Source organism: Agelaius tricolor, unplaced genomic scaffold, assembly GCF_023055355.1.
Source record: "Agelaius tricolor isolate 1412-34295 unplaced genomic scaffold, bAgeTri1.0.p SCAF_18, whole genome shotgun sequence".
NCBI classification, from domain to species: Eukaryota; Metazoa; Chordata; class Aves; order Passeriformes; family Icteridae; genus Agelaius; species Agelaius tricolor.
In genome coordinates, this window is record NW_027269278.1 from 4,826,484 (window position 1) to 4,839,264 (window position 12,781).

The window sequence follows — 12,781 nt, forward strand, 5'->3', positions numbered from 1 at the left end:
TGGTGTTTCACCCCACAGACACTTTTGGCTGGCTGGGTGTGTGGTGTTTCACCCCACAGACACTTTTGGCTGGCTGGGTGTGTGGTGTTTCACCCCACAGACACTTTTGGCTGGCTGGGTGTGTGGTGTTTCACCCCACAGACACTTTTGGCTGGCTGGGTGTGTGGTGTTTCACCCCACAGACACTTTTGCCTGGTTGGGTGCTGCGGTTGGCACGTGGGGACAAGTCCAGGCCTGCAGGAGCTCTGGTGCTGCTGGGATGGAGCTTCCCCCCATAACAGGGGCTGCTCCTCAGGTTTCCCTCTGTGGAGAAGCTTTAAGGTGATGGTGAAGGAAAGGAGTCGGTTCTGATGGAGGGTTTGGATCCAGAGCTTTATTCTGGCCCTCAGGCCTCTGAATGCAGCACCAGCTCCAACAGAACTCCCTGAGCCCGTGGCTGCTGCTCCTTTAACCCCGGGGAGAGGGGCAGGGAAGGGGCAGGGAGCCACCAAGCAGGGACAGGAGGGGAGGGACAAAGGGACAAAGGACACCTGGATGGCCCAATGTCCCCAGGGGTAGAGGGCATCCTTTGGATCTGCCAATCACTCAAGGCCCTTCTGGAATGCCAGGATTGACAGACAGTGCTGGGAGGGGAAAGGAGAGGTGACTGACACACCTGGGAGGGAATTATCAGGAGGGAGGGACCCAAGGTTCTGAGCTAAACCCTGAAATCACAACGCAACACGAGTATTTATTAAGAACCTTCTGCTTTTATTCTCTTAATTCTGTCCAGCCTCTATTTTAGGCAACCACTCCAAGGCATCAGCAGCACCTGACACAAAACCAATAAAGTGCCGGTGACTGAGGCTGAACTTTCCTTCCCTTTGCAGTGGCCTGTTCTGCGAGACGCCGCCGCCCATGGTGCTGCTGCAGACGAGTCCGTGTGACAATTACGAGTGCCAGCACGGCGCGCAGTGCGTGGTGGCGCAGCACGAGCCCGTGTGCCGCTGCCTGGCCGGCTTCGCGGGGCAGCGCTGCGAGAAGCTCATCACCGTCAACTTCGTGGGCAAGGACTCCTACGTGGAGCTGCCCCCCGCCAAAATCCGCCCCCAGGCCAACATCTCCCTGCAGGTTTGTCGCAGTAAAGGCTTAGCTGGAGGCTGCACGGGGGGGAAAGTGATGTTTGTTGGTGATGCTGTGTCCTCCTGTAATTGGAGGAGAATGCATTTTCTAATCTGCTGTTGTGGAAACTCAGGGAACTGGGAATATTTCTCTCCCTGCTCTGGGGTGCCCTGACCTCCATGGGAGTCATGACTTTGACCCTCATCCATGGAGAAAGTTTCCCAGATTCAAGATAGACTGGAATCTACAAAAGTGTGAAATAGATTACAGAGAGTAGTGTAGGTGTATCACTTGGTGAGAAATTTAGGCTTCAGGATTTTTAGTATGTTGTGGATGGAAGCAAGATGGAGGGCACAGGGTGTCATCCTGGGTTTCTTCTTCATGCTTCTTCTTCCTTCTTCTCCATGGGTTTGGGTGGCATTTTCTAATTGGGCAGAAAAGTCTGCATTGTGGGCTCTTTGGGATTATTATTGGGTTAAAAGGGAAAATAATCCAGGTGTCAGTTCTTGATTGGATAGTTTAGTCTTAAAAGACCTTGTAACCAGAGATTGTTGGCCATTTTGTGCCTTCTAATGAAAAGCTGCCGAACTCACAGTAGTGGGACTGTTTTACTGATAAGAAATAATAAACACCTGGGTCTGAACATGAACTACTGTCTCAAGTGCCTTCAATCCAGACCCAGAGAAACCCACAACTGGTACACTCACAACTGTAAAGTTTCAGTTTCTGGTGAATTTTCTGCTTGTAATAGTTCCAATTAATCAGTTTCTTTGTTGACATCTAGCATTAAGCGACTGTACCAAGACAGAAGAGTGAATGTGTTGGATAATGACAGCCTGGCCAAAGAGAGAGAAAGCTAGATAAGGTTCCCCAGAATCAGCCCAGGAGACTTTAGGGAGCTGGAGATAAACAGTGATAGCCAATTATTAAAACAACCCGCAGGTCGTGTTTTTCTAATATCTGTTTTCTTGTTTTTCTCGTAAGATTGTTTACAAATGAGTGTCTTGTTAATTAACCAGTCAGGTGAAATGTATTGATTAAATGACCAATCAGGCCCACCTGTACCAGAGCAGTGTATAAAAGAAGCAGTTTCAGTAAGGACAGAGTGCTTATGCTACTTCTGACTGTCTCTGTGTCAGTTGTGACTTAACAGTGGCAAATATGCAACTGCAGGGTCAGACTGCCTCAAATAGAAGGAGGAGGGGTGAACTCTTCTGTGGGGTGAATATTTTTAAGGAATCTCTTGTCTGTATCATTAGGAACTACACAACCACAAAAAAACCCAAATGACAAAGGTAAGCTGTAGAACGGTTTGACCTTCAGACACTTGGCTTTTGAGGATATGAAATCCACAGGTTTAATGCCCTAGTCACAAGAAAGAAAAGCAAATGTACAAGTGAAATCCATGCATTTTGACATTTAGCCTGTAACATGCATGTATCCTATGCTGATGGAACCAGGCCTGGTGGCCAAAGTCCTGGAAAAAATTGTGAGCCACTTGTGTGGTCTAAAATCAGTGAAATGTGAAGGAGTGACCGAGGCACCGGTGTACCTTTGTGGGCACACATGCTGCTCCAGAATCCCTCCAGACTCCGATTCCCACACTGGCAACACAGCCAGGGATGATTCAGGAGCGCTCTGTGTCTTCCTACTGATTCTTCCTACAGCACTGTGTTTTATCCTGTACAGCTTGGTGTTCAGTGCTTCTTAAAGCAGGCTGCTCTGAATGGCCTCTCTGGACAATATTTTTCTTATTCAGCAGACAGGAGGCCTGGGATTTTGATACCGGTCCAAGGTTCAGAAGACAACTGGAAACTGGTTCTCATGTGAAATGGGAAGTTGACTTTTGTGTGTGAGCCCACCCAAGGGCACCAAGAGCTTTCTGTGCCTCCTGGCTCTTGCTCTCATTGCTGCTCACATATATGATGTATTAAAGCATATTTGAATTGCATGTATGATTTTGGTTTGATTTTAAATACAGGTTTATTCCTTTTATTAATCATTCTCAAGCATCCTCATGTGGTTATGAATGTTTCACAGGTAGCCACAGACAAGGACAATGGCATCTTACTGTACAAAGGAGACAATGATCCTTTGGCTCTGGAGCTGTACCAAGGACATGTGAGGCTCATCTATGACACCCTGAGCTCCCCACCCACCACAGTATACAGGTAAGAGGCTAAGCTCTGCCAAGACAGTTGACTTCCAAAACTGGTGGAGGAGAGGTAGAATTTTTCTAAGCAATGTGCATTGGAGAAAAACCTTTTATTTTACTTCAAGGTATCTCTTTTATGCATGTAATTAGATGAGAAAGTCAGAATGAAGACTTAGCTGGAGGCTGCATGGGTAAAAATTGACATTTATTGGCAATACCAGTGATGCTGTGTCCTCCTGTAATTGTAGAAAAATGCATTTTCTAATCTACTGTAAAGTTTCAGCTTCTGGTGAATTTTCTCCTTGAAATAGTTCCAATTAATCAGTTTCTTTGCTGATGTCTAGCATTAAGTGACTGTACCAAGACAGAACAGTGAGTTTGCAACTGCAGGGTTAGACTGCCTCAAACAGCAGGAGGAGGGTTGAACTCTTCTATGGGGTGAATATTTTTAAGGCAATTCTTGCCTGTATTAGTAGTACCTACACAACCATAAAAAGGAACAAATTACAAAAGTAATTTGTGGAATAGTTTGACTTTCATACACTTGGCTTTTGAGGATATGAAATCCACAGGTTTAATTCACTATTCACAAGAAAGAAAAGCAAATGCACAAGTGAAATCCATGCATAGAGACATTTCTGTAGGATGTGCTGCCCTTTTCCTCCACGGTTCCTTCAGCATCCCTCTCCCCTGGTTGTTATTTTCAAACCCTGTTGCTCCAGTTTGCTCTGAGCCCAGATGCACTGGTGACCACACAGAGGATTTTGGGCTGAGCAGAGGCTCCTGGCACTGTGTGTGCAGCAGAGCTGCAATTCCCAGCCCAGCTCACGCTGTGGGGAGAGCATCCTGCTGGAGCAGGGGACAGCACGGATGTCACCACACATCACCCACCTCAGACTTCTCTCAGAAAGTTTTCTCGGCACTTGCTAACATTTGAGCCTCCCAGGGACTTTTCTTTAGGGGAATGGTGACATTTTTAAGAAAATGAAAACATTCTTTCTGTATTAAAGCAAAGTGGATAATACCAATGCAGACATGCTGCCAGGAAGAGCACTGGCTTGTCCCCTGTAGGAATGAAGGAAGTAGTTTGCCCATGGTTTTCACCAGCTGGATGGATAGGTGTGAAAAACATCTCTGTGTGTGGCAGCTGATGCTAATTGATCAGCTGTGAGAGCAAAGCTGGGGCTGATAAACAGTTTAATGCTGCTAATTAGAACGGAGGCAAAGCTGGGTTTGTGTCAGGGGTGACAGGTCCATGTGGATGTTTGCTGGCCATGGTCACCATGGCACAGTGGGCACAGGATCTGCTGCCACCAGCACACAAACAACACTCCTTGGGTCTGCTGCCCCCTGGGTGGGTGCAGTGTCCTCCTTGTCCCCACCCTTCCCAGGGATCAGGGAGGAGGGCTCCATTCACACTGACACCTCATTACCATGAGATTAATGGCCTGTTCACTGCATTTTGTGCACCCTGGTCTGCTGAGATGGGAAAGAAGCTGCTTAATACGGTGCCCTTTCTGAAATGTCACTCTAATCTTTTATTAGTTTAAGGAGGGAAGCAAAATGGGATTAGCATGGAGCTCGATGGGAAAAGATTAGGTTGATTGAGAAAAACTGCAGCTAAAGAATGTCAGAAAGGGCCTCTAAATAGATTAAAAGTCTTGTTTTCTTTAAAGGCTGAAGGAGGAACAGGAAAACCTGCTTGTCCCCTTGCAAACATAGGATTTAAGGGTAGAAGGCATAAGTGGATCAGGTTTGACCTCTCTGTTTGGCTTTTAGCTAAGGCATGTGCTCTGTTTGGCCTAGCACATGACTTCCAGCTTGGCACAGAGTTTTGACAGGAAAACACCAAATAACAGAAAATCCCCCATTTCCTTTTAGCTTGGACAATGGTCAATTATTTCCATTATCCAGGCATTGGCCATCATTTCTAAGTTGTGTCACTAATATCTTCTGGATTGTTTAGAGGCTTTCTCAAGGGAAATTAAAATCTACTTATACCTGGACCTGATTCCCATGAGTTTATCTGGACTTTTATTTGCATTTTCTCCTCATCTGCATTTTGATGAAATGAATGGCTGGTTCAGTGTGATGCATTGTATCACAACCTGAAGAATTTGGGAAATTCCTTTCTTCAACTTCTACCATTTTCATTTGTCATTAAAAACAAGGTTGCCAGGAGAACCTGTAATATCCTGACCTCACCATTGCTAAAACAGTTTGCCTTCCCTGTTGCTTTGTCCCTGCTGTCTTGTTTTGATGCCTCATTTCAGTTTCAATCTCAGCAAAAGTGGACTGTTTGCCTTTGCAAAGCTCTGTTGAAAGAGTGAGATTAATTTTCACAGTCAATATCACATTCTGCTCCCCTCCAAAGCAGTCCACTTTTTGGACTAGATGAGCAGGGCTTTGGCCCTTGGTTTTTCCCCAGAAGAGTCTGCCAGAAGAGGAGGAGGCCTTAAAATGCTGCCTGGTGGGAGCTGTGCCAGCTACAGCTGCAGGAAATCTGTCCCTGACCTGGTCCTGGGCTGTAACTGAGATGCTTTGCTGGCTATTTCAGGTACTCTCAGGATGGGATGTGGGAAGTCATTGGCCAACCACATGATCTGTAATTCCTCATCAGTGTCTCCATGATAAGATTTATTAATAGTACTTACAAACAGTAAAATTAGCAAAGAACTTGGCTACTACAGGTGATATCCTGTAGGGATGAGATAAAAGCTGTTGGTTGGGAAGCCAGCAGTGAGTCAGTCACACTTGGTGGTATTTTTCCATGGTATTGCACAAAGCTGGGGGAAGGTTTGCAGCAGGCACAGGGGGTGCTCTCAGCTGGCTGTGAGCTCTGAGCCTGGCTCTGCTGCAGAGCTGCTGAGGGCATTGCAGGGCAGGGATGTGCCACAGGAGGGGACTGCCAGGAAAGAGATTTCCAACTCCTTTGGGAAGGCAGGGTGCCCCTGGCTACCACAGGGAACCTGTTCCTGTGTTTTAGTCGCTCCTCTGAGCAGATTGAACCAGAACTGCTTCACAAAGTCAGTCTGGAAAAGCCCAAGATAATTGGCTGTACATTCAGGTTTGCTTAACATGTGTTTGTCCATTTGGTAGTTGGGATAGAAAGGTTAAAGTTGACATTGGGCTTCTCTTTCATTCTAGTCAGGTAAAGGTCAGCACATGTCCAGTGGAAATGACTACCTAAAATTCCCTGTCATTTTTCATCAAGTTAGAGAGAAATACAAGTTAATGCAGTAATATAATATAATGCAGTGACAGAACTCACCCTTTAAAAGAAAATCTGACTCATCTTTTACTGGAACCTGTCACTTGTGAGCTGCAGAAAAATGGTTTTCTGGACATCAGAGTAAGAGATCCATTTTTGAATCAGGATTCAAAAGTTATTGTTTCTTTTATTCTATTTAATGGACAAATGAGAATAGGAATCTTTTTTTCTGAATGCTTTATTGCCCTCCTGGTTTCTGCACTGCTCAGAGTTACTCTTCCATGCCATGACAGTGCTTGGTGCCACTCCAACAGTGAGTTCTAGAAATGAAGTATATCTTTTACACAGATGCTGTACCTTAATTTAAAGATGCCAACTGGTAAGGAACATGCTGCTTTTGCTTACTGCCACAATCCAATTGTTAAAAGTTTGAATTAACAAAGAGCAGTTAATTCCATAGTTCCAGCATTCAGCCAATGACACTGCTATCCATTTAACTGTATTCTATAGGGAGAACTCCCTATTTTCAGTCTTTTTTCCCACATCTGTTCCTTGAGCCAGAGATAAGACCTTACTTGTAAACTTTTCTCCAATAGATTTTATGCTGCCACACAGTCATATTGATTTGGATGCTGAAATAATCCTTCCTAATACAAATGGAAAACAGAACTTTGACACAAACTGCTGATGTAATTCCCTCCAGAGTTCCCAGATTGCCATGTTGCATACAGACTGTTATATCTGGTGAAGAGCAAGATGCAGGCGTTGTTGGTGTAAAGTCATATGTTTTCATGCAAGATTCCTGACAGCAGTGAAAAAGGAGGCAGTTAGGGAAAGATAAGAATGAATTATATTTGTCTTTCTGTAGAGATACACCCAAATTACATTTTAATTCCTTTTAAAAGTATCCTTGCATAATCTGCTTTCAAAAATGCTACATCATTAAAAATATTCCTTGTAGATGGTATCATGCAGTTCTCATGGTCTGGCTGACTCTTACACAGCATAGATGGATGTTCTTGTGATTAAAGCAAAAGGCCTGAAATAAAGGAGCTTACATTCCTGCTGTATCTCCTTCACATGTGATGACTGCAAGACGACAAATTAAATCTGGTTCCCTGTGCACACTGAAAAGTCGAGAATGAATAACAGAAAAGGTGTTTCAGAAATGTGCTGCAGGTCTCTGCAGGGTGAGGTTCCTGCTCCCCTGTCCCTCCAGGCTGTGGAACAGCACAGGGTTCTTTATGCTGGTGGCATCTGCAAGCTCCTGTGTCCTTCCACTCCTTCAGGCTCTGCCCGTGGCTCTGGAGCCTGGGAGCTGCTGGAGCCCAATGTCCAGCACTGTCCCTGGCCAGGCCCCTGCTGGAGGGATGTGCTGCTCCCCAAGAACTGTGGTCCTCCGCTCAAGTTTCTGCTGGTGCTGAAGTTGAACAGTTGCTTTGGTGGTGGAACATCCACACCTTCCACAGAGAGGGATTTTGTGCCCTTGTCTCTTTAGCTGGAGTTGCTTATCTGCAGAAAAGCCTGGGAGGCTTCACCATTAATTCTCTGCCTTCTGGGGAGGAATGTGCTGGAGGAGTGAGAACATTAATTATTCTTAGGATCATTATTAGAGCTTGTCAAACTCAGTTTTTGGTAAAAAGTGTCTTTGCAGAGTGCACTGCATGACTGCTCCTGTTCTTCCTAACACCTTCACAGTCTGCAGCCCATGCTGTGCCCATCCCTGGTGGGATGCCTGTTTGATACTCTGGATGGGCTCTAAATGGACTGTTTTTCAGTCATTTCTGTGAGGCATCACTGAGCTCTTTATAATTCTGAATATTTGCAATTCATTTTATTCTATCACACACTCTTATTTTTTCAGGTACCCCTTAGGGATTCTGTATCAAATATAATGAAAGAAACTGGCAGTAGTGTCTGACCTGCATAAGAAAAATTGTAAAATTTGAATGTACTTGGACATCTTGCATGAGCCAAGGCAAAGGACAGCTGAGTTTTTGGGTTTTTCTTACCTTTATAAAGGGCTCTGGAATGCTTAAATAAGAAAAAAAATGGCAAGTGTGTGAGTACTTGTCAAGCTACAAACATTGCATTTCCCTAGTTTTTCCTGGTTTTTTTTGCAATAGGACAGTGAAAATGTAAGGTCAAGACCTTAAAATATCATTTAACATTTATCATTAGATTCAGAATCCAATATTTGCTTTCATGAAATATGGAAATTTTTTCCTTTTTCCTGCTGAGCTGAAGCTTAGGAAGGGTAAAGTTTTGTCCTTCAGGCTGCTGAAGGACTTAGCAGGCAAAATCTTGTTAAGCTGAATTAATTTTTTTCTTTGTAAATCTGTCCAGTACCTCTTGCAGAATGACAGTTTCTCATCTCCTCCCCCTGTGAGAACCCAGCTCATTCCCTTCAGTTCAGTGTCCAAGTACCCAGAAGCTGCAGACCCTCACTTCATGTCTCACACATGTGTAGGGTGTTTCAGAGTGACCTTTTCACCAGAAGAAAGCAAAACCTTTCACAAAGTGAGCCAGTGCTGGTCTGTCTGTGGTACCAGGTATGGTTAGGAATGGGTCATCTAAAGCCACTTGTTCTGGGTAATGACAAAAATAAAAGTTACCTTCTCTGAGTCCCAGGGCACCTTATTCAGGGGCCAAAATCTGGAGCTGTGGGTCTGAGCTGCACTCAGGCATCCCCTGTCAGCAGAGGCCAGGCTGGAGAAAGGTTGCAAATATGTTTTAAAGGCATTTTCCTGCTATACCATGGGTCATTGGTCCATAGAACATTGCCAAAGTTGGCTAATTGTGATTGCATCAGAGGAAGGTTGAAGTGTTTGCATAACAGACAGTGATGGAATAAACCTAATCATAGTCAAAATGACTTTATAAACTTCCTGTGCACTTATGACTGGCTCATGTCTTGAATTGTGAGGGGTTTTGCCTTACAACAACATGTAGCAAGCTAATATGTTTATTTTTTCCTGCCTGTAAATTTCTTGTGAACATGATGAGTAACACAAAGTTTAGATGTGTGCCATGTGTGATAGATTCATGTCCCATCCATCCCAAGTGCTGAGCTGGCTCTGATGCAGTCAAGGCAGCCTCTGTTGGAAGCAGCACACGCAGACCTGGAGCTGAGGGAGCTGGTAGAGGGGCAGGAGGGGTCTGTGCCTGGTTATTCCAGTGCTCCTTCCCAGTATGGGATGGCACCCACAGCTCAGCACATGCCCCAGTGCTGGGGGGAAGGTGGGCATGGCAGCTGCTCTGGTGGCTGTCAAACATGATGGGTTTGGAAATCAAACATGATTTCTGTCAAGGAGAGGATCCAGCTATTGGTATGTTGCTATAACAATTTCTAAATAGATATGACTTCTTTTTTCTTGGGGTTTCGCCTCCAATTTCAGGTAAAGCCCATCATTCTCTGTCAGTCTGGCTGGATGCCCTGTTAATTGTATTCTGTAGAGGCCCTGCTCCCTGCTGCTAACAGGCAGATACCTGCATATTTTCCAGAGCTGAAAAGGGGATAGATGGTGCCAAGTATTGCCTGGTGTAACAACTCTGAGAAGGCACCTGGTGGATTTTCTCATCAGAACCTGTGATTTGATAACCACCTGACTGGCAGAGCTGTTTTCCTAGAAGGTGACCCCATGCACCCTGCTCTGTTCCAAGCCCTGGTGGGGCCAGGGGCTGTGTCACAGCCTGTCCTGGTGTGTGACACTCAGCTGTACCCACACAGTGCAGGGGAGGATGTGGCACTCAGGCTGCTACCACCCTGCTGCTGTGCCAGTGCCTGCCTTCTCCTCTGCTTTTTGCAGTGTCATTTTCATAAGGTCACCAGACTTCACACCGACCCAACAGCACTGCAGAATCTCTGATTCTTTTTTTTGCACTCTGTATTTTGTGGGTTTGTTATTTTGTCTGATGCTTGTCACTGTGAGGACAGCAGGACACGGCAGCTCGTGACACCACAGTGAGGAGCCAAGGCATCGTGGTGGAGAGGGTGGGCAGGGAGCAACGCTCTCATCTGTCACTCAGGAGAGGCCCTGGACTTGAGGAGTGCATTCCAGCTGCTTTTACTGCCGTGGCACTTGCTTTAACAGATTCTCAGCAGAATGAGGTGTCCACCAATTTCTGCTCCCACCAATTTCTGCTCCCAGCAGTGGGGCTGGAGGGAGCTGTGGAGCCTCACCCAGGTCTGTGAGAACTCACTGCAAACAAGCGATGTTTGCCCTGGCTGGGTGTCTGACCCTTTTATGAATCATCTAGGGAAAAGTATCAGGATTGTGTTAATTGCATGTTGCAGGGGTGTAAAAAAGGTCCTTGCCTTTCCCTTAGAAGGTCTGTAACACAATGACTTTCACTGCTGGCAGGGGTGCTGCAGGAATTGAATTATGGCTGGAAATTAGATATGCATAGCCTGGCCAAACGATCATTAAGGGAGATATGGTAATCAGCTGCCAGTGTTCAAGGGCTGTAAACACCAGGAAGAGAAAGATGGTTTATTTGGGTGGTCTACAAAGTTGTAAGTAGGAGAAAAGGTATAAAACCAAGCAAATTCAAATGGAGGTATCAAGGAAAAAACTCTTAATGTTGAGTACTCTCAGCCTAACAGACCTAACACTCAAGTCATGTAAGACAGGATTGAACATAACAAAAGAGTGTATTTCAAGCTGAAAGTGAACTTGAGTGCTTTAATATTCCTTTCACCTCTTATTTCCCCAGTCCTGTGTTTCATTAGCATTTTTCATACTTTTTTCTCAACATGTGGTTTTTATTCAGCTCCTGAAGATGATAGTGCTTGAAGTGATGTGTTATTGTGGAGGTAGCACAAACACCACTCCAATTATGATTTTGCCTTTGTTGCCATGGAGAAGTTTAAATCTATTTTAGGCCAAGGACTGATTATAGCTGGAACTAAGGGTAGGAGGTAAGTGTAGCTTGGAAAGGTGAAAACCCATCACTGCTGATAGCCACAGTCAGCCCAGCACAGTGTGAGTTTCACAGCTCCCAAATGTCTGACATCTCAGCGCAGTTCCCTGCAGCTCTCACCTTGAGTTTTTGATTTTGGTACCTCTTTTCTGGTGTTGTAAGCTCCTTAAGCTCTTTTGGACACGTATTGTTGTTTATTCCCTTCTACTTAAAATGTTCTCAAAGATTATCTATGTTCAGTGTTCCCCATGGCCTTCAATCCCCTCTCTTGCCATCCTTGTGTTTCCTTTGTTTTGTGTGTCAAATGAGGCATGTCCCCATTAAGACAGAGGTCAGGAAAATCTGGAGACTGTAGCTAATGAATTAATGTTCTCATTTGCATAATTGATGGTTATATATCTCCTCAGTGACATGGTTTGCTGTGATACTTAAAGCTATTTTTGGTTTTGACTCCTCTGCCCTGCTGTTCTCTGCTGTCTACAATGATGGTGTATTACTAGACAGTGAAAAAAAATCTGACCCCAAAGCCCAAATTTTACAGGTTCCAACTGAATGCTTTAATCCTTTAATGCATTTCTGTTCACTGGCATATTTATAGTGGCTCAGCTCTAAATCTCTCATGGGTGTTAGAGCAAGGGGAGTCAGTGCTTCAAACATCTGTGTGTGCTTGGGGCTGGAGTACAGGGGAAAGAAAATATATGAGGGAGAAGAGAAATAGCTGAAAAATAAGAGTAGAAATCAGTTCTTTCATATATTCCCTGAGGTTTTATGTTTAATACACATCCCTTTCCCTTCAGTTCTTTGTGTCCTGGAGCCTGAGCTCCTAGGAGAGGCCATGTGCACTGTGTGCAGTGCCTTGTGCAGTGGCTCCCCTGGCTCACCTTGCTGGAGCAGCTCCCTCCCACAGGAAATTTTAATTTCTCTTCCATAGAACCCTCTCTAGTGGCCTCCCTTCCCTGTGAGGGCAGCTCCAAGGGAATAGAAGGTGCTGGGTCCAGGGCTTTGGAAGCTGAGCTCTCCTCACATCCCAGCATTTTCCTCTTTTTTGGCCACATTTGATCAGGTCCCATGTGCGGGTAATCTCGGTGAGAGCAATGTGCTGGACTGTGCAAGGCATGTGAGGTGGGCTGTGAAAAGAGGAGTGTGATGGAGAAGAGAGAGTGGAGGGATGCTCCAGAGACTGAGCACAGTGGGGGAATGAATGCCTGACCAGGTGCCAACCACAGCCCCGAGCAGCAGTGCCTGGCTCCTGAGCAATCACTTTGTGTCATGGCAAACTTTTTATTCCCTTTGCTGCTTACTTTTCAGTAAGTTTAATTATTAAATTCCTGGAAGTCCTTGCTTACACTTTAAGTCTTTACTCTTTAATCATAATTCCTCACTTTTTTTTC

At 45.2% G+C, this 12,781-nt stretch overlaps 1 protein-coding gene across 3 annotated transcripts in view; it reads left to right on the forward strand.

Moving 5' to 3' along the window:
• SLIT3 (slit guidance ligand 3) overlaps positions 1-12,781 on the forward strand; it is a 494,398-nt gene that overhangs the window by 465,862 nt on the left and 15,755 nt on the right. For all 3 annotated transcript variants that reach the window (XM_071443101.1, XM_071443102.1, XM_071443103.1), the window contains 2 exons: positions 870-1,110; positions 3,142-3,272. In XM_071443101.1, coding sequence (XP_071299202.1) covers positions 870-1,110; positions 3,142-3,272 — 372 coding nt within the window. The remainder of the gene's footprint in view (positions 1-869; positions 1,111-3,141; positions 3,273-12,781) is intronic.